Source organism: Solanum dulcamara, chromosome 8 (genome assembly GCF_947179165.1).
Source record: "Solanum dulcamara chromosome 8, daSolDulc1.2, whole genome shotgun sequence".
Taxonomy (NCBI): domain Eukaryota; kingdom Viridiplantae; phylum Streptophyta; class Magnoliopsida; order Solanales; family Solanaceae; genus Solanum; species Solanum dulcamara.
In genome coordinates this window covers 40281121-40304044 of record NC_077244.1, presented here as the reverse complement: position 1 = coordinate 40304044, position 22924 = coordinate 40281121, and the positions used below count along the sequence as shown (strand labels likewise).

At 35.1% G+C, this 22924-nt stretch overlaps 1 protein-coding gene across 2 annotated transcripts; it reads left to right on the top strand.

The window, feature by feature from the left end:
• Nucleotides 1-1247: 1247 nt before the first annotated feature.
• On the top strand, nucleotides 1248-9172 carry LOC129901673 (SNF2 domain-containing protein CLASSY 1-like). Of its 2 annotated transcripts, XM_055976920.1 has the most exons (6): nucleotides 1248-1708; nucleotides 3122-3315; nucleotides 4139-4392; nucleotides 4687-6159; nucleotides 6373-6528; nucleotides 6839-9172. In XM_055976920.1, the coding sequence occupies exons 2-6, from the start codon at nucleotides 3270-3272 to the stop codon at nucleotides 8771-8773; spliced, it is 3864 nt and encodes a 1287-aa protein (XP_055832895.1). In that variant the 5' UTR covers nucleotides 1248-1708; nucleotides 3122-3269; the 3' UTR covers nucleotides 8774-9172. The 2 variants fall into 2 exon arrangements, with proteins under 2 accessions (XP_055832895.1, XP_055832896.1); XM_055976921.1 differs by lacking the exon at nucleotides 1248-1708 and having other exon boundaries at nucleotides 3105-3315.
• The last annotated feature ends 13752 nt before the right edge of the window (nucleotides 9173-22924 follow it).

The window sequence follows — 22924 nt, the reverse complement described above, 5'->3', positions numbered from 1 at the left end:
AGGTCTTCATTTTTGCAACTCTTTACTTTGCTTTGCCTTCTTATTCATTTTCTCTGATTTCCTGCCTTGATTCAATAAAAAACCATTAAAATATCTTATAGTTGCTTAAGAACTAACATTTATTCCTTGTTAAATGCATTACATGTGCTGTTGAAATGCCGGCACATCAATAATATATATTACTCTTCCTGTCTATTAATAGTCAACCAAATTTTTAATATATTTTTTAATTTTTTTTAAGTTGTTAATTATTGTGATTTATAGTATTATTTATGCATTTTTAAAATAATATATGTTATCCATCTATCCCGATTTATGTGGCGTAGGTAAAATTTCAATAGTTAATTAACTATTTTTTCAATAAATATTTTAAATTTCTAATTGTTGTGTAAATTTGAAAATACATAACATACTAAAAGGAAAAGTAAGATAAATAAATTAAAACGAAAACAATATTTCAATTCACCCTAAGCTGCTCTAGGCAGCCCCACGTGGCAGTCATTGAGCAAACCCAACACATGAAGCTGCAATTAAAAGTGATGTTTGAGTGAAATTAGTGACCAACAAAATATAGATTACATTACGAAATGAAGCTGCAATTAGAAGTGATGTTTGAGTGCAATTAGTGACCAACAAAATATAGATTACATTACGAATTTGTCCTCTTGACCCTAAGTTGCTCTCTATTCACGCTTATCATACAGGGTAATATAGAGCCCGTTTGGATGAGTTTTAAGTTGGTCAAAATCAACTTAAAGCTCCTTTTTAGCTTTTGGACGTGTTTGCCTAATACTAACTTTAAGCCATAAAGTTCTTAAAGTCAGTCAAAAATGAAAAGTTAGGATTTCTAACTTTTTTTTCCAAGTGCTTAAAGTCATTTTCTTTGACCATGAAAATTACTTTTATATCCCTTATATTTTAACTAAATTCTCAAACTACCTTTTTTATTCTTTTAACCCTAAAATTCACATCATTTTCCTCATTTAAGCACTTTTATCCAAACACCAACTGCTTATTTATAAAAATAACTTTCAGCACTTTAAAATTCTAAAAGCACTTCATACATAAAAGTTATTTTTTTTTAAGCCCAACCAAACGGGCTCATAGATTAACCAAACCATGTAAACCCTTCCTTAGTTAGTAGACACTGGTTGCAACTACTCGCCAGTGTTGGCCCAATTATTGCGGTAACTAATGTTCCTACCAACTACTCCTTGCGTTTATTTTCTTTCATCGTGTTACTTGTGGAAACTTGTCAATATTTACTTCTTGATCCTATAAAGTTGTATTTTTCTCTGGGCTCCTACCTTTTATATGAAGAATTTTTTACTTTTTTTTGGATCGGATATCAAGAAAATTTAATGTGGGCACTTGAGTAAAATTTGGAACGAGGTTTTGAGCTCAAACACCTGTCAGTGAGAGGTATTAGGTGGAAAGAAAATGTGTATATGGTTTTTGAGTGTCCTCTTTTACTGAGCTGTATCAGGGATTGCAAAATATTCACCTCAAATTTATCGCGCAGAGTCATGGAAAAAGGCAGAGAGTAGACTAGTAATGCACAAAAAACTATTATGTGACGCAGAAAAGCAGACAATAAACCCAAACCCCTAGGGTTTCATCCAAGTGTGCTATTGCGTGCTTCTCACAATTAATATTAACATTTTACATCGCCGTTCATCAGATCTGGTTGTCTTTTTTATGTATGTAGGTATGTATCTCCTTCATCTTTTGTCTGCTCAGTTCTTTTGGTTCTTCGTTTAATCGGTCGAATTTATTTCCTTTTTCTGCATCTTCGGTATGTTTTCGTATTTGAGCGAACTGAATTTGGTTCTTTGGAGGCCCTTATTTTTTGGGGCCTAAAGCCACTATTAGGTTTGAGCCGCCCTTGGCTCCAGTTTAGTGGTTATGGACAATTGGGTACTAATCACGTTGTTATGTCAAAAACTCAACATATATAGCAAAGTTACATTATGAGAACACTTCTCCTAAGGTTTGTTTTTCTTTCTGGTGTCTTTTTTCCTTCAAGGAGAAACTTTTCAACCTTAGTGAACGTAACCACATAAGTGTGCATAAATTTCACTTTTTAATGCAACTCTGTTCCCTTGTTTCTTAGACAGTACGCGGAGCCAAGAATTGAAGTTTATGGGTTCGGGATTCTAGTTATTGGTTCTAAATTAAGAGTTTATACATATTCATTACATTTCTTAAGACAAAAATAGAATTTGGATCAAAACTACTACTGTGCTCAGCCAAATCCCCAATTCTTATTCTAGCCCCCCCCCCCCCCCCCATATATATATATATATATATATCTCCCTAACATACTGAGAATTTATCTTCAGAAACAAAAGTTTTTTCAGTTTTATATATAATTATGATCTAAGTTGCTCGGACTCTTTACCTTTGGTGCCGCACCCATGCGACATGGGTGTGGGAACCGTACCCAATCTGGTCAATCAATTTTGGGTACTTTGACCAAATTCGAGGGAGAAATTCTGGACAGATTCAATGATTTCTATGATCAAAACAAAAACTAGGGTGAAATTGTAGAAAATGAAATACCTTGTACATATTTCTATTGTCACTCCCTTTCCTTTTATCTCCTTCCATGATTGTCCTCTTGATTAATATTTTCTCCTCAAGTTTTCCACGTAATATCTCATAATTTCGGTTTTATAACTCTATTTTTATATAGTTGAATTATTTTTAGCCGAATACCAGCCCCTGTATCCATAAATGGATCCGTATCCTCGAGTCTTAAAATCTATATCATAGAGTATCCGACCTCTAGATAAGCACCCATATCGGACACCACACCTGAGTCTGAGCAACATAGATTATGATTATGTAAAGTCCAGCATGGACATTCACACAGTGTGGTCGTTCAGGAATGCATTTTTCACTGATTAAATTTGTTGTGTTAGATATGAGAACGAGATTAAAGAAAAAAAACAAAAATCAATCGAATAAGAAAATTTGACCATTTCATGGAAGGAACAAAAATAAAAAGGAATGAGGGAGAACAATAGTGTTTCTATTTATGTCATCTTACATAAATGTTGTGGATTCTTTTGATTATCCAGGATTTTAAACAGTTGGTTATACTGGGAAAATTTTGCAGTAACAGATGGAAATATTGTACATAGCAAGTTCCTTTAGTGCTGACTTCAAATCTGGCCCTGTCAGTATCCGCTGCAGCTATTGGGCACAACTGAAGTGATTCTTTCTTCTGATTGCTGACAAGGTTGGACTTGAATCTTTAGGTGGTGATGAAGAGGCATATACATTACAATGCTCATCCAATTGATCCACACCGTAAGCATTGACCTTCAAACTGACTCTCCTTCTCACTTTTTGATTACTGTTATCAGCAGAAGCTGTCTGGTAGAATGCTGATTTAAGTTGGATGTGGTTTTGAAAGTTGTATCATTAAACCATCATGAAATTATTAAATACACCTTTGCAATATATTCTGATTATTAAAGCAATACATTATTGGAGTGGATTCTTGTGATGACATTGATATTTTAATGGTTGGTTACTATTGGATCATAAGGAGTCAAACCTCATATAAACAACTTATTTATGTTTCTGAAAGCCTTGGCCTGATTGTCTACTCTCTGGTAACATTTATTAATTTCTATAATCAAATTAACCATATATAACATTGCTGAAGTGTATAAGATTACACTCTTTCTCCTGCTTCATATTTGTCATATAGCAGTTCATTTCATTTCCCTGCACGAGTGCATGCATACTTTTTAGCTATAAGCGATACCAGTTATAGAAAGACAAGCAGAAACTGGTTACTGCAAATTGTTCATACCACCATTCAGTCGTAAAAAGTTGTCAAACGGTTGCAATATTGCTGCCTCTTGTTGAAGCAATGAGTATTACCTCCCTTTGCTTGATACTCAGTCTCCTTTCAATGTTAGATTTTAGTCGTTCTTGATACAAAATGGATTGATTTGCTATTCTTTTCTGAAGCAAACTATCTATTTGCAACAATTTAGAAACAAGACAGAACCGAATTTGTATCACTTCTTTTCTATAGAAGTGAGGCTGTAAATTATGTCTGACATAGGACTACATCTTGATTTTGACTTTGCACTTTGGTTGTTCCTGTATCGTTTGACAGCTTTTGAGGCATTCTGGTACGGCTCTTGGCAAGCTGTGGAGCGCCTAAGGATCAATGTGGGGACCATCACTACTCATGTTCTAGTTAATGGGGAGGTGATTGAGGAGAATATTCCGGTAACAAATCTTCGAATGAGGTCTAGAAAAGCTACTTTATCCGATTGTGCCTGCTTCTTACGACCTGGACTTGAGGTTTGTGTGCTTTCAATCCCTTACCAAGCAGAAGATTCAGGAGATGAGAAAGATGTCAAGCCTGTAAGTAGCAGCATTGGATAATTGTACTGCCTTCTTTTATATTCCAAATAAGGGAGGATATTTCACCAATTGTTGTACCTAAGTTGATTCCAAATAAGAGAGGATATTTTTCACCAATTCTTGTACCTAAGTTTATTCCAAATAAGAGAGGATATTTTTCACCAATTGTTGGTACCTAAGTTGGGTTCTTCCCGACTTCTGATGGAGTAGCACATAGTGCTTCCTCCATTTGTTTGTTGGGGTTGCTTTCCTGTGAAGTTTACGATCTTATTTACCTTGGGTTCTTCCATGTAGGTGTGGATTGATGCAAAAATAAGATCTATAGAGAGGAAGCCTCACGAGATCACTTGTACTTGCAAATTTCATGTCAGCGTTTATGTCACTCAAGGCCCTCCTCCCATTTTGAAGAAAACCCTAAGTAAAGAGATAAATATGTTGTCCATTGATCAGATCGCAATTCTCCAAAAACTTGAACCTAAACCTTGTGAAGACAAACATTACCGTTGGAGTTCTTCTGATGACTGCAATTCGTTGCAGACTTTTAAACTATTCATAGGAAAATTTTCCTCTGACCTCACATGGTTAGTGACTGCATCTGTTCTGAAAGAAGCTACATTTGATGTGAGATCGATACACAACCAGATTGTCTATGAGATTATGGATGATGATCTTGTCAAAAAAGAATCAAATTCGGACCAACATTCTTACTCCGTGAATTTCAAGTTAGAAAATGGAGTTTCTACAACCACTGTTTTTCAATTCAGTAGGGATATCCCAGATATAAATCCTACCAGTGACCTAAGTGAAGCTGGGCCTCTGGTTCTGTATGACCTAATGGGCCCACGGAGGTCAAAGCGTCGATTTGTACAGCCAGAGCGTTATTATGGATGTGATGATGATTTGGCAGAATTTGATGTTGAGATGACACGGTTAGTTGGGGGTAGGAGAAAAGTGGAGTATGAAGAACTACCACTTGCACTTTCTATTCAGGCTGATCATGCTTTTCGAAATGGTGAAATTGAAGAAATTGCCAGGTCTTACAAGAGAGAGTTGTTTGGAGGAAATATCAGACCTCATGAGAAGAAGTCCTCTGAAAGTTCATCCGGATGGAGAAACACAGTCAAATCAGATGTAAATAAGCTTGCAGACAAGAAATCAGTTACAGCTGACAGTCAACATCAACTTGCTATCGTTCCCCTGCATCCTCCTTCAGGAACTGATTTTATTGTCCATGAACAGGTTCCACTTGATGTTGATATTCCTGAACATGTATCTGCAGAGATTGGTGAAATAGTTTCCAGATATATTTATTTCAATAGTTCTTCAACATCGCATGATAGGAAAGCTTCCAAAATGAACTTCACAAAACCAGAAGCTAGACGCTGGGGGCAAGTCAAAATTTCAAAGTTAAAGTTCATGGGACTTGACCGTAGAGGTGGGGCGTTAGGTTCACATAAGAAATACAAAAGAAATACTTCAAAGAAGGATAGTATTTATGATATAAGATCATTCAAAAAGGGTTCTGTAGCGGCTAATGTGTACAAGGAACTGATTAGAAGGTGCATGGCGAACATTGATGCCACACTTAATAAGGAACAACCACCAATAATTGATCAATGGAAAGAGTTTCAGTCAACAAAATCTAGCCACAGAGAGTCAGCTGAGAATCTCTCAATGAATAAGGAGGAGGAGGTTTCAGAAATTGATATGTTATGGAAGGAGATGGAACTAGCCCTGGCATCATGTTATCTTCTAGATGACAGTGAGGTATGTCACATGAATAATTACTGGCATTGGTAATGTTAACAAAGATATATTGTTCATGGAATGTGCCTTTTGCTGGAAATTATTGGTTTGGTCACTGTTTTATATTTTGATATTGTCTTGATCAAAGGTGAATGTTATTTTTTCTATTATCTTTCGATTATATAACTTCTGTGTTACTTATGTTTGATGTTGTCCTTATCAAATATGACACAGGATTCCCATGTTCAATATGCAAGTAATGTCAGGATAGGAGCTGAAATACGTGGAGAAGTTTGTCGACATGATTATCGACTTAATGAAGAAATCGGAATTATTTGCCGGTTATGTGGATTCGTTAGCACCGAAATAAAGGATGTTCCACCACCCTTTGTAAGTCAAAGTCTCTTTACTTATTTCAGTTTCTCTTAATCTGAAGCACCTGCTTAAGAAGTCAGAGAGATTTTCCCTGTAGAAGATTCCAAGAAATGGTGGCAGTTCCCAAATGTTTTTTGACATAGAGATGAAGCTTTGTCTTGGTCCATGTCATCATTTTATCCTGATGTAATAGGAAGTATATTCGGCATGTAATTCAGTACGCTTGTAGAAGCAGACTATGATTCTTGCATATTAGGCTTTTATTACTACCCTCTTTTACTTATTTTCTTCGCCATGCTTACTAACCATTTATTCATATCAACAGATGCCTTCGTCAAACTACAGTTCCAGCAAGGAGCAAAGAACTGATGAAGCTACAGATCACAAGCAGGATGATGATGGCCTTGATACTTTGTCCATTCCTGCTTCTTCCAGTGCACCCTCATCATCAGGAGAAGGGGAAGAAAATGTCTGGGCGTTGATACCTGATCTAGGAAATAAATTACGGGTACACCAAAAGAGAGCCTTTGAATTTCTGTGGAAAAATATTGCTGGATCCATAGTTCCTGCGGAAATGCAACCAGAGAGCAAAGAGAGAGGTGGTTGTGTTATTTCTCATACTCCAGGAGCTGGGAAGACCTTACTAATTATTTCCTTCCTTGTAAGCTACCTGAAGTTATTTCCTGGATCACGACCATTGGTCCTTGCTCCCAAGACAACACTCTACACCTGGTACAAAGAAGTACTTAAGTGGAAGATTCCTGTGCCAGTCTACCAAATTCATGGTGGTCAAACCTTTAAGGGAGAGGTTCTAAGGGAAAAGGTGAAATTATGCCCTGGTCTTCCTCGCAACCAAGATGTCATGCATGTCTTGGACTGCCTTGAGAAAATGCAGATGTGGCTTTCGCAACCCAGTGTTCTCCTTATGGGCTATACCTCTTTTTTAACACTGACACGGGAAGATTCACCTTATGCGCATAGGAAATATATGGCCCAGGTGTTGCGGCAGTGTCCAGGGCTACTAATACTTGATGAAGGGCACAACCCAAGAAGTACAAAATCCAGGTTAAGAAAGGGTCTAATGAAGGTCAATACACGACTTAGGATTTTACTTTCTGGTACATTATTTCAGAATAATTTTGGAGAGTATTTCAACACACTTACCTTAGCAAGGCCAACCTTTGTTGATGAGGTCTTGAAGGAGCTAGATCCCAAGTACAAGAAGAAAAACAAAGGCGCATCGCGCTTTTCATTGGAAAATCGAGCAAGAAAGATGTTTATTGATAAAATCTCCAGCGTCATTGATTCAGACATCCCCAAGAAAAGGAAAGAAGGCCTAAACATATTGAAGAAACTAACAGGTGGATTCATAGATGTGCATGACGGTGGAACATCTGATAACCTTCCTGGTTTACAATGCTACACCTTGATGATGAAATCAACTACTCTTCAACAAGAAATTTTGGTGAAGCTTCAAAATCAAAGGCCCATCTACAAAGGATTTCCACTGGAGTTAGAGCTGTTGATTACCCTTGGGGCAATTCATCCTTGGTTAATCAGAACAACAGCATGTTCTAGCCAGTACTTCAAGGAAGAGGAGCTGGAGGCTCTCCAGAAATTCAAGTTTGATCTGAAGCTGGGTTCGAAAGTCAAATTTGTAATGAGCCTAGTGCCCCGTTGTCTCCTCAGGAAAGAAAAGGTTTTGATATTTTGCCACAATATTGCTCCGATTAATCTTTTTCTGGAGATATTTGAGAGGTTCTATGGGTGGAGAAAGGGCATTGAAGTACTGGTGCTTCAAGGTGACATTGAACTTTTTCAAAGAGGAAGGATAATGGATCAATTTGAGGAGCCAGGTGGACCATCAAAGGTTATGTTGGCTTCCATCACAACTTGTGCAGAAGGTATTAGCTTGACCGCAGCATCACGTGTAATATTACTGGATTCGGAGTGGAATCCTTCTAAGAGCAAGCAAGCCATTGCACGGGCTTTTCGTCCTGGTCAGGACAAAGTTGTCTATGTGTACCAGCTTCTGGCTACGGGCACACTGGAAGAGGAGAAATACAAAAGAACAACATGGAAAGAATGGGTATCAAGCATGATATTTAGTGAAGACCTTGTGGAGGACCCTTCTCACTGGCAAGCACCAAAAATTGAAGATGAATTGTTGAGAGAAATTGTTGAGGAGGATCGAGCTACATTATTCCATGCCATTATGAAAAATGAGAAGGCTTCTAACATGGGAAGTCTGCAGGAATGAAGTCCCTCTGTCTAATAAGGGACTGCCATAAGCCAGACATTAGCTGGTGTGAAGGAAAAATGTGTTCCATCACATTTGGAGGCGGATTCAGGATTTTAAAGTCGGTACGTGTGAAATATTAATGTATTAGTGCTCCTTTATGACAATGTGCAAGGACTCGGTATAAATAAGTGTGTTTTAAGCATCTTGAATTATATATATGTGTTCCATTAGCCAGACATTAGCTGGTGTGAAGGAAAAATGTGTTCCATCGCATTTGGAGGCAGATTCAGTATTTTAAAGTCGGTACGTGTGGAATAGTAATGTATTAGTGCCCCTTTATGATAATGTGCAAGGACTCGGTATAAATAAGTGTGTTCTAAGCATCTTAAATTATATATATGCAACTTGAGCTGAGAACAATGAGTGGCGGATTCAGGATTTAAAGCAAATAGGTGTAAAATACTATTTGTATTATGCTTCTGTGGCAATGTGTAAGGACTTGGCATAAATAAGTAGTGTGTTTTAGTTTGAATAATATATATGTAACTCGCGAGCTGAATAGCCCGTGCTTGCATACTGTGTTTTTGCTCGTCTTCCAACATGGAAGGACTTATATATCGTCTCAAAACCTTCAAGTTTATAACTGATTGATATTATATTAATCATAGACTGGCGTCGTCATAACTATGGAGTTTTGCATTAGTTCTACTTGTTGCTTTAGGCTAGACAGTGATTCTTATGATCCCAAATTAGTAGTTTAGGTTTAGTCCACTTAAGAATTTATCCTTGCCTTCATCCTCTATTTCTTTCGAGTCTAACGCCTGAGGTTTGCGCTAGTAGACGAGTATGCAATTGAACCTGAACTTGACAATTAACTGGTAACCCTAATTTTATGTGAAAACATTTTTCCTGTTTAGGAAAACAGCTAGGGTAATGAATATTAGTGCTGCCATGTGCCCAACCAGTAAGAAGCAGATAGTGAAATGCTGAAATAACAACCTTAAAAGCCCCATCTACATAAGTTTGGCTACCATAAAGTTCAGACATCTCAATAAGGTTTTGCTCAAACCACAATATTTTGGTGCAAAGGTTCTTGAAATTTGGACTCTAATCATATCTATATTATTTTTGGAAAATGGTCTAAAATGCCTTGAACTATTGGAAATGGTATAAAAATGCCCTTCATCCATCTATTGGGCCTAAAATGTCCTTGACATCCACATTTAGGTCCAAAAACGACATTTTCTTTAACGGAAAAAGCCATGAGGGACATTTTTGTACCATTTCCAATAGTTCAAGGGCATTTTAGGCCCGTAATTAAAGTTCAGTTAAATAAATTTAAATTTATAATTAATTTTAAATAATTAAATTGTAACTCAATAGATGGCCACCACGTATTTAAAATAGTTATTCAAATTATTTAATTAAAATTTAGTTAAATAAATTTTATTTATAATTAATTTTAAATAATTAAATTGTAACCAATAGATGACCATCACATGTTTTAAAAAATTATTAAATTATTTAATTAAAATTATGTTAATTATGGCAAGGGCATTAATTTTCAAAATTTTATGTGATAATCATCCACCTTTAGTTCCAAAAATGACATTTTCTTTAACAAAATTTTAATTAAATAATTTGAATAATTTTTTAAAATACGTGGCGGTCATCTATTGGTTACAATTTAATTATTTAAAATTAATTATAAATCAAATTTATTTAACAAAATTTTAATCACGGAAAAGGTCCTAAAATGCCCTCGAACTATTGAAAATGATACAAAAATGCTCTTCATGCCCTTTTTCGTTAAAGAAAAGGTTATTTTTGGAGCTAAAGGTGGATGTCAAGGGAATTTTAGGCCCAATAAATGAATAAAGGACATTTTGTACCATTTTCAATAATTCGAAAGCATTTTAGTCCCTTTTTTATATTACTTTTAAAACATGAAAGTCCTGATTGAACTTTTTGTTCATTAAAATATTTCACAATAGATAATATTGTCAATGACATGTACTATTTTTTTCTCAAATTGTTATTTAATTTTCTTTATACGATTTAAAATTAAGGAGTTCTAAAATATATGGTACAAAGTATTAGGAGAATTAATAATTAATAAGTCCTAAAATATATGGTAAACAAATACTCCCTCTATTCCATATTAACTGAATTTCTAGAGTTTTTTTTATTGTTCAAAATAGTTGAATTGTTCAAAATTCAAGAGAAATATTTGAAACTTTTTTCATGTTTACCCTTTTCATTAATGAGACTAGTATACGTACCTGTGCGTTGCGCAAATATTTTAAAAATATAAAAAAATTTAATTTAAAAATAACTAATATGAAGTATTATTGACTCAGAAGTGCAAGTGTAATCATATGTAATGTCTGATTTTATATAAATACTTGTTGCTAATAAAATTTTATGTTAATCTGTCGGATATTTTAAAATATAATAATTTTTTAATTTAAAAATAACTAATATAAATTATTATTGAGCCAGAAGTGCAAGTGTAATCATATATAATATTTGATTTTATATAATACTTGTTGCTAATAAAATTTTACGGTAATCTGCCGACACAATGAAGATTAATAGCAAATGTGGCGTGTGTTGAATTGATATTTGTGCTAAATAATTAAATTTTAAATTCATAGATCAAATTTGAACCTAGTATTAAAAATAATGACTCTATTTTAGCTATAATTTGCTTAGTATATTGCAATCTCTTTTTTACACTAATCTCTTATTCGATTTTCATTTAATCAAATACAATTTCATAAACTAAGGATGCATAAAAAATAAATTTTGGTGACCAAAAATAAATCTTCTTCTATAATTTAAATACGATAAACTGCTCCATTTTTTTCATTAATATCTTATTTTTCTATTAAAGAAGTCAAAATAGAATTTAAAATATTTATTTAGTTTCTGTTTGGATAAAATTAATTTTCTTCTAAATTATTAGAATTTTATCTACAATATTATTTTTTGTTCAATAGTTTTTTGTTAATTTCAAAATTGTTTATTTATGTGGATTGTTTTTAAAAAACATTTAATATTGAATTAAAAAGAATAGTTTCAAATTATCTTATATCTAAAAAATCATACAATTGAAATTAATAAGGATAGTTCAAACCACCTTATATCCAAAAAAACATGTAATTAAAATTATTATTTTTATTGAAAGTAAAAAGGTTTAGCAAATCTACAAATTAATTGATAAGTAGAGAATACATGAAGTGGGAGAGAAATGAGAGGATATGTACGTGCATTAGATGTTTTGTAATTTATTGATACCCTTTTAATTGATAAGTTTAATTTTTTAAGAAAATCTGTGAATTAGTAATATATGACTTTTTATTTTTGGCAATTTTATTTGATAGTTTTTTACATAATTATTTATCTCATATTATATATTGACATATTTTTTGTTATTAGCAATTAATAAGTACTTATCTTGAGATTTATTTTATCGTTTGATTAAAAAAAGTTGCAAAATGGACAAATAAAGTTTATCGCCTTCACAATACCTCAAAAGATTGATTTTTCCTTTAATTTATTGCATGATTTTAAGACAATATAAATTTTGTGCCATGTCAGTATAAATTATCCAACAAATTTATTTCTAAAAAAATATAATTTAAAAAATAATGAAATATAAAATTTCATCAAACAAAGACAATTTATTGAGAAATTATTAATTCTTACTTATTCAACAAAGAAAAAACAAAAGAATAGACATTTAATATTGAGATTGATAAACATAGTTACAACCACCTTATCTCTAAAAGAAATGCAGTTAACTTCAATTTAAATTTTAAATTTAAAAGTTTAATTAAATTTATTTTTTATTGATAAGTTTAAATAGTTTAAAAAATCTGTAAATTAATTGATGGTGGGGGTGGGGGGGTGGGGGGAAGGATGAGCTACGTGCATTGTGTTGTAATTGAAGTTAGCTTTTTACTAATAAGTTTAAATTTTTTAAAAATATGCAAATTGATTTTTATTTTTTGGAAAAAAATAATATTTGAGAATGTTTTGGAAGTGCCAGAAAATGAAGGAAAAAAGGTTTCATTCTTGATTAGATATGTGATTATTTTTAATAAAATAATAATTAAATAATGATTATCTAACTCTAATAAATATCATTAACAAAAAACAACAATAACAACTCACCTTGTTTCTCTCCTTACACAACCCACGTTTTTTAAATTTTATTTGAAATTAGTAGATTTTGAAATTGAGTTATAATTAGATATATAAAAAGATATATGCAACTATTAAAATTTGAATGAAAGATCATAAATCTGAAAAAACTAAAACAATTATTAATATTTAATTTTTTTTACAACAACAACAACAACCCAGTGAAATTCCACAACGTGGGGTCTGGGGAGGATAAAGTGTAAGCAGACCTTACTCTTACCAAGGTAGGACGACTGTTTCCGAAGGACCCTCGGCTCAGTAAAAGCATAAAAAGAGGTTAGATAAGGCTAAGCAGTTTAAAACAATATGGAAAAGAAAATAACGATAGCAACACAGATAAAATAGAGTAATCAAAGTACAAAAAATACACAAAGTAATAGATAATAACAGAAATCATAGCACAAGAAATAATAGTGCGCTAATGCACCTACTAATAATGGAGAACAACGAGACTATGAACTAGCATTCCATCCTAATATGGGTCCTCCACACCCTTCTATCTAAGGTCATGTCCTCGGTAAGTTGTAGTTGCGCCATATCCTGTCTAATCACCTCTCCCCAATATTTCTTCAGCCTACCCCTACCTCTTCTGAAACCATCTATGGACAACCTCTCACACCTCCGTACTGGGGCATCTGTGTCTCTCCTCTTCACATATCCAAACCATCTCAGTCGCATTTCCCGCATCTTGTCTTCCACCGAGGCCACTCATACCTTGTCTCGAATAGCCTCATTACTAATCCTGTCGCTCCTGGTATTCCCACACATCCATCTCAACATTCTCATCTCGACAACTTTCATCTTTTGAACGTGAGAGACCTTAACTGGCCAACACTCCGCCCCATATAATATAGCCAGTCTAACCACCACTTTGTAGAACTTTTCCTTAAGTTGCGGTGGCACCTTCTTGTCATATAATACACTGGAAGCGAGCCTCCATTTCATCCACCCTGCCCTAATACGGTGTGTGACATCATCGTCAATCTCCCCGCTGCCTTGCATGATAGACCCAAGGTACGTACTTGAAACTACTTTTCTTTTGGATGGCCTGGTCACCAAGCCTAACTTCCGCACCAACTTCCTGAGGTGTCTTACTGAACTTGCACTCTAAGTACTCTGTCTTGATCCTACTCAGCTTAAACCCTTTAGACTCCAAGGTATGTCTCCAATCCTCCAACTTAGCATTAACTCCACTACGAGTCTCATCGATCAGGACTATGTCGTCTGCGAAAAGCATACACCATGGAACCTCACCTTGAATTTGTCGCGTCAATCCATCCATCACCAAGACAAATAAAAATGGACTGAGAGCTGATCCTTGATGCAACCCCATCACAACTAGGAAGTACTTAGAGTCCCCTCTTACTATCCTGACCCTAGTTTTGGCTCCCTCATACATGTCCTTGATCACCCTAATATACGTCATAGGTACACCTTTAGCCTCCAAACATCTCCATAGTATATCTCGTGGAACTTTATCGTAAGTCCCTCTTCCTCTCTCTATACTGCTCCACCGGTCTCTTCATAAGATGGATGGCTTCTGTAGTTGAGCGTCCCGGCATAAATCCGAACTGGTTCTCTGAAATAGACACGCCTCTCCTCACCCTCATCTCCACCACTCTTTCCCATACTTTCATAGTATAGATTAGAAGCTTGATACCTCTATAATTGTTGCATCTCTGGATATCCCCCTTGTTTTTGTATAGAGGGATCATTACGCTCGACCTCCATTCTTCGAGCATCGTTGCCGTCTCAAAGATGACATTAAATAACCTAGTCAGCCATTCTAAATCTACCGAGCTCGTGCTCTTTCAAAATTCCCTAGGAATCTCGTCATGTCCAGTCGCTCTTCCCCAATGCATCTTATGAACAACACCCTTAACCTCCTCGACCGTAATACTCCTGCAACCCTCAAAATCGTGATGCCTCCCTGTATGTTCCAAATCTCCCAACACAATCTCTCTGTCCCTTCTTCATTCAAGAGTTTATGGAAGTATGACTGCCATCTCTGTTTAATGAGGGTCTCCTCTACCAATACTTTTCCATGCTCGTCCTTAATGCACTTCACTCGATCCACGTCGCGTTCCCTTCTCTCCCGTGCCCTGGCTAGCCTGAATAATTTTCTATCCCTGCCTTTCTCTTTTAGTTTAGCATAAAGGCGTTCAAAAGCTGCCATTTTTGCCGTCGAAATCGCCGACTTCGCCTCCTTCCTCTCTATCTTATAAAGTTCTCAATTCGTCCACTTCTCCACCTCATCCTTTCTTTATATCAACTTCGCATACGCCATCTTCTTTGCTTCCACCTTCCCTTGCACTTATCCATTCCACCACCAGTCCCCTTGATGCCAACTACGACTACCTGTCGAGATTCCCAACACTTCCCTTGCTACAACCCTAATACATCTAGCCGTCCTATCCCACATATTGTTCGCATCCCCACTACTATCCTAGGCCCCATATTCTTCAATTTATCTCCCATCTCCAGGGCACTAGCCGTGATCAAACTCTCTCATCTGATCTTAGGTCGGTTATCCCCAACCCTCCTCTTCCTCGTCATCTTGATCCCTAAATCCATCACCAAGAGCTTATGTCGGGTTGTAAGGTTGTCGATCGGAGTGACCTTACAGTCTTTGTACAGACCTTTATCATCCTTCCTAAGGAGTAGAAAATCTATCTGAGTCTTAGCCACCGAACTACGAAGGTTACCAAGTGATCCTCCTCTTTCCACATTTTTTTTTCATTATAGGAAACATTGAATCAGTGTGTGTTGAAAACCTTAAACCTCTTACTCTGTGGTTGATTGCCTTCGTCTCTTACTTGATTAAGGCTGCTAAAGTTTCACAATAGAAGAAAATGAAGATGTTTTACCCAAAGAAGAAGAAATGAAGTTCATATATTTGTTCTCAATTTCATATTTTTTTTTTGCGAAATGAATTTGAAAGCATTTTCAACTGATTCATTCTTCTTATTCTTATGTGGCCGTATTATTTTTCTCCACATAAAATAAATTAGTGTAGATTAGACCTTTATTACATCTTATAAATATTATACTTTTAATTTCTGTATACCATATTGAATAAACATATAATTTTTGTAATGTTATATACCATTAGATTTATAAAAACGCATTAAAGTTGTTCAATCATATTCTTCAATTTATTTTGATATTCTCACTTGGAGTTTTAATGCATTCATTCTCCATATTACTGTTTATTTTCGAATAAACAACGTCACAAAGAAAAAATAAAAAATTAATGATACTTACTAATTCTAAAGTGACTTTTTGGCTATACATATTGTAATATATGAATACTCGAAAGTGCAAAAACAGAAGAAAATATAGATAGTCAAACCTGTTTTCATTTATCATACATAGCCAAATCGACCTCTTCTTAATCTTGAAGCATTGGCTGGAATAATTATAGATCTTCTGTAACCATCGCAACTTCAATTAATATTCATCAGTTTGCAGAAATTGCCCCATGATAATATTTTGAAAAAAAATAATAAATGCATACATATAAGAAAAGAATGACAGAATATTTTTATTTTCGACAGTTTTTTTTATATCAAATAAGAGAAAATTTATGAATAAAATATAAATAAAAATTGTGTGTGATAATGCATGACCAAAATGTGGAATGAAAAAGTTAGGCATGAGTTTTTAATGCAGTTCTTTTTCTTTCTGAAAAGATGGGGTTAATTGGTTGGTTTACTATTAAAACTGTTTTCTTAAATAATGGATTCTTAGTTTAGTTTTTTCTTCCTAAAGTTTAGGAATCACCCACGTATCAATTTATTACTATTTTTAATATTTTACTTTAAATTTGAATATATAGACAATTAAAAACTGTATGAATTTAAATTTAATTAAAGAAGTAAAAAGAAGCGTATTAGGGGAGTTATAGCGCATATGGTTACATTAGTATTTTTCATTTTTATGTAGAGTTGGCAATTTTTATTTTTTTTGTAGATTTTAAATTATTTTAATTTTAATTTTAATAATTCATTAATTCTATTTTTTGTGGTGCTGACATGTGTCACTTTTGCCTCTCCTATTATATGTAGATAGATTTTGTAATTTCCTAAGAGTAAACTATACTATTTACAAAGTTATATTCCAATAAAGGACTACTTGTATTTATGATTTCACATTTAATCATCTTTGTGATGTTGATTAAACAAAAGGCTAATAGAGAAAAATATGGTTCAAATTTTGTCCTTGAATGTGTTTCTTAATATGTATGCATTAACTTAGAAATTCAACTAATATGGAATAGAGAGAGTATATTTTAAACAAGATGCATCACAAAAAATAGAAAGCAAAATAAAATTACGTTAGGAAAACTTAGGAATTTTGCTATCATAACATGACCTAAAATTTGGCATAAAAAACCCACATTTTATTTTTTGGTATCTAATTGCTCAAATATATTTTTTATAGGATTTTTGTGATGGCAATATAACATGGACTAAAATTTGACATAAAATAGCCCACCTTTTATTTTTTAGTATCTATATAATAGCTCAAATACATTTTTTCTTTCTAAATATTTGGCATTGTATTGTTAAATATTGAGATCCTTTATGTTATTGTTACACATATAAAATTCATTCATGACCTAATAAAGTTTGTATTAAATTTGTAGATCCTCATGCTCATAATTATAAATGGTCATTCGTTTTTTCTCCTTTGTTTTATTTTTTTCCGGTCATATTGTGTTTAATGTGTTAGTAATCAATAATAATTTTGAAATTAGATTTTGAGATTTATCTCGCCTGTTATTTAAATAAGTTTGTGATTTATTGGTTCTAAATCTACATACACGTGCAATGCACGCACACTGTACACTGACATAGTTATTAAATCTATCCTAATATTTAGGACTTTGAAATTATTTAAAGTTAAGCTATTAAATTTTTACTTATTTGTAATAGGTAAGAACTCATAATATCTAGTATTTTAACTTAAATAAATATTTACTTCTTTGATCATTCCTTATTTGAACGATCAAAAGTCTTAACAGTTAAAACTTTAAAATTAATATTTTATCTTATATAAATATTATTTAAATTATGATAAGTAAAATAAATAAATAAATAAATAAATGAAAGAATTAAAAATATTAAAGATGCAGATTCACATTTTTTAAAATAATTTTTTAACCTTCATATATGATTTTTATAATTATTTTAGATAGATATAACATTTATTTTAATGTTAGTTTCTACTTTCAAATAAATTTATTCTTATTTGATATAGTTCTATTGATTAACGCGAGACAAACGTACAATAAACTAGTTACTTTAAAAGTACGGAAAATGATCTAAAATACCATTGAATTATTGAATTGGTACAAAAATACCCTCCGTTGACCTATTGGCTCTATAATACCCTCGACATCAATTTTTGTGTCCATATAATGCCCTTATGTAGACGTTAGAGTTCTCATTTTGTAACGACCTGTCCCCGTCGTTAGGAATAGGCCAATGAGGAAGGATTTTGTGCCAGAAAATTTTGGGTAGTAACTTTGGAAAAATTTAGCCTAGGCCAGACTTGGATGAATTCTGAGTCAGGTGAGGTCTAGGGTGATCATGTGAATGGTGGGAGATAGAATCTCTGATTTTATTGGATAAGATGATAGCCAAGGCGATACAGAGCATTTACGGCTTCACGGAATCGCATTCGAGGGAGTTAAACTTTCGGAATTGAATTTGCCATGAAGGGTATATTTTAATACATCTTGGGAAGGGAGTGCGGTGAAATGGAGGCTTGGAGATCAAACTCTCTGTGCAATTCGCCAGAGCGGGATGGTCCCGCCAGAATGGGACAGTCGCAAGACTTAAGTCAGAAAAAACCCCAGAACAGTCTATTTCTGCAAAAACAGTTCCCAAGACTTTTGGAGGCTACCTAGGGCGATTTTCATCGATTTCCCATAGATTTCCACGCCTAAGGTAAGGATTTTATTCTCTAAATTCATCCTTTAATTCCTAAAACCTAGAATCTATGGTTGGTAATCATTGGGGGATGATTTGAATTAAAAACTAATGGTGAAAAATAACTCTAAGGTGGGGTTATGATCATGGGTTTGGCCTAGGATGAGAATTGTATTATTTTTCATGATAGTTAGGCCATTGTGTTGATCCTTTATATGTATTTATTGTTTCTAGACCAAGAATGAGAGGAACGCACCTGAAAAGGAAAAACTCTTGCACTGTAAGGTGGTTGAAACTTGAATTTGAGATAGGTGATGATCTTGTTTCCCATATGTATTTCATATACTTGTAAATTACTTCATAACATGCCTATGTGTATATGAATAGGGAAACATGCCTATGTGTATATGAATAGGGAAATGATCACTTGCTGGCCTGTCTTGTGATGAACGTGTTCTTGGTAAATATAATATTGTAAATACTGAATGTATTTGTGAATGTGGTATGTTTGGATCGGGTGTCACGTTCTGACACATAAACCGGACAGAGTGTCAAATATCCAACACATATTTGAATCGGGTGTCATGTTCCGACACAAAGTTGATTATTTGTAGGTCCTTTAAGAGTTGTGTGAAGTTATAGAATGTTAAACATATTTAATTGTGATCTTACTGAATATGATTGAAGATGATATTGGTTGACCTATTCTATATATGTGTATGCTTGTTATGTTGAATTTACTTGTCTATGATCTACTTACTGTCTAAACGCGTGATCCTACCAGTACACTATTATTTTTGTGTACTGATACTACACTTTCTTTGCTTTTGTTAAGTACAGGGCATATTTAGCTGGCTACGGAGAGACCCCATTTAGTAGAGTGAGGCTTGTTCGAGTTCAAGGGTGAGCTGTTTACTTTAAGCTGCCGTGGACACTTCTTTGTTCTATTCCTTTTTCCAAGACTAAGATTTCAAATACTATTTTAGTATTATGACTTCATTTTGGGGGTGTTCCCCTTTCTTATGCTGATGTTTGGTTAGAGTTTTGGTACAGACGACTTTCAATTCCTAGAATATTTTTCGCATTTTTAGTTATTGTTTGGATTATTTTCTGAATTTATGGGGACAAAGTATTATTTCTTAGTTTATTCCAGCTTCCTCAAATCCTTAAATGTTATGTCTCACAAGTGTGATAGCTTGGGCTGTATGGATGGTTTTCCCACTAGAGGATAGTATGGGTGCCAGTCACGGCGGGTCAGGGTCGTCACAAATTTGGTATTAAAACCTAGGTTCGTTGATCTCGTCGTACCAAAATGGGTCTAGTAGATTCTTCCGAAATGGTACGAAGATGTCTGTACTTTTCTTCAAGAGGCTACAGAATTTTAGAAAAAGTTTCATTGTCTTCTTTCCTTCATGCTATAACTTAATTCCAATTGGTATCTGACGATCCAAATTGGTATCTAACCTCTTTCACTCTCTTGTCCACTGATGATCAATACTCTCTATAATGGTGTAAGGCCCATAACTCCAGTAGAGCCAGAAGAAGAGCCAGCTGTTCGAGGGCGTGACAGAGGAAGAGGCAGGCGAGGGAGATGAGGTAGGGGTAGAGAGTAGCACCCACCAGGGTGAAAGTTCCTATTGAGGAGGTGCAAGTAGGTGAGGCCCGTCCTGCTCCCAAGAATGAGTTAGAGGGAGAGGAAGAAGAGCATGTTGAACAAGAGGAGGACACCCAGATTGGAGCTGCTGGTATTCCCTCTTTGGACCCCATACTAGCTCAGCAGATCATGACCTTCTTGAGTGGATTGGCCAGCATTGGAGCCATTCCCACCATGCCCTCAACACCAGCTTCTGTTGCTCATCCTGTTGCTACTGCAACTCAGCTAGCAGATGAGATGGTAGGCACTGATGCCTTTTTCAGACCACTCATAGGTCCAGTAATGACCAATACAGAATATGACATGCTCACCAAGTTCCTAAAACTCAAACCTCACGTCTTTCATGGGACTAAAAATAAAGATGCTTATGAGTTTATTCTTGACTGCTATGAGAGGTTGCACAAGCTGGATATAGTTCACTAACATGGAGTGGAGTTTGTGACATTTTAGTTATTGAGCGAGGCCAAGAAATGGTGGAGGGCTTATATAGAATATCGCTTGTCAGTGTTTCCCACACTCACTTGGGTTCAGTTTCATGCCCCGTTCTTAGAAAAGTATTTGCCCCATACTTTGAGGGACAAAAAGAAATATGAGTTTATGGCCCTGGAGTGGGAAGGGTTATCAGTGGCTGCTTATGAGCCCAAGTTTCATGCATTGTCCAGATATTCTACTCAATTGATCACCACAGAGGAGAAGAGGATTAGGTTGTTCATGAAGGGGTTGAATATTGTAGGTACTGTCTGTCCATATGACTTCGTCAGGCAGGAGCTTCAATGAGTTACAGACTTTGTGAAGAAGGTTGAAGGTGTTAGAAGAGATGGGAAAGCCAAAGCTTTGGCTAAGAATCCCAAGAGCACAGGTAATATCCAGAGATCCTATTCCAGAGGGTCAGGCAGGCGGTGATTGCAGCCCAGCCAATTCAGGCAGCGCTGTCTACTTCTACTGATAGTTTTTCAGGTACTCCACAATAGCATCTGCCCCATAAAGGTCAGGGAGCATCATTCCCATGTAGCTGACCGTCTTTTAATCACAACTGTTTTAATTATGGAGAGCTCGAACATATACGGAGGGAGTGTCCTCACCTTCCAATAGTTTCAGCACTCCAGATGTCCTGAGCAGTAGTACCAGTTGCTAGGGGGAGCTATGGCAGAGGATGTCCACAAGGTGGGTGAGGAAAATATTTTAGAGGCTGTGGGGGCCGAGGTAATGGTAGTGTAGGTCGAGGAGCAGCCCTTCTAGGTAGGGTAGTATCCCATCAGGATGATAAGACTCAATTTTATGCTTTTTCCTACAAGACCGAGGCAGAGGCGTCTGACATAGTGATCATATATACTATTCTTGTTTGTGATCGGATGACTACTATTTTGTTTGATCTAGGTTCTACTTATTTTTATGTGTCTGTGAAATATTCTTTGGGTTTTGATGCACTGTGTTATATACTAGATGCCCTTGTTCATGTTTCTACCCTTGTTGGAGAGTCAGTCATAGTCGCCCATATGTGTTGTGATTGTTCTATTGTGTTTATGGGATACCAGACTTGGGTTGACTTAGTGATCTTAGACTTGATAGAATTTTATGTGATCTTAGGCATCATTTGGTTGTCCCTCTACTTTGCTGTACTTAACTGCAATGTAAAATTTATGGCTCTAGAGATCCCGGGGAGGGAAAAGTTAAAGTGGGAAGGGGTGTACAAGCCTAAGCCAACTAAGGTCATATCTTTTCTCCAGGCTAGAAAAATGGTGGGGTCGGGTTGTTTGGACTATTTAGGCCATATCCAGAATGTGGATGTAGAGTCTCCTCCTATTGAGTCCATTCCAGTAGTGTGAGAATTTTTGAAAGTATTCCCTTCAGACTTGCCTAGTATTCCTCTTAATCGAATATAGATTTCTGCATTGACTTAGAGACGGGTACACGCCCAATTTCCATTCCTCCCACCGTATGGCTATGATAGAGTTGAGAGTGCTTAAGGCTCAAATTCAGGATCTTTTTGATAAGGGGTTCATTCATCCTAGTGCTTCTCCTTGGGGTGCTCCAGTGTTGTTTGTCAAGAAAAAAATGGTTGTATGAAAATGTGTATTGACTACCGACCTTTTTGAGGATGTGTCCAAAGCAGCTTTTAGAACCAGGTACGAGCATTATGAATTTTTAGTTGTCCTTTGGGTTGACCAATGCGCCTGTAGCCTTCATAAATTTGATGAATGAGGTGTTCAAGACATTCCTGGATTCATTTGTAATAGTGTTTATAGATGAAACATTGGTATATTCAAAGAGTGAGTAGGAACATACAGATCATCTTCGAATTGTTTTAGGTGTTTTGGAAAGACCAAAGTTGTATGCAAAATTGTCTAAGTGTGAATTTTGGCTGCCTTC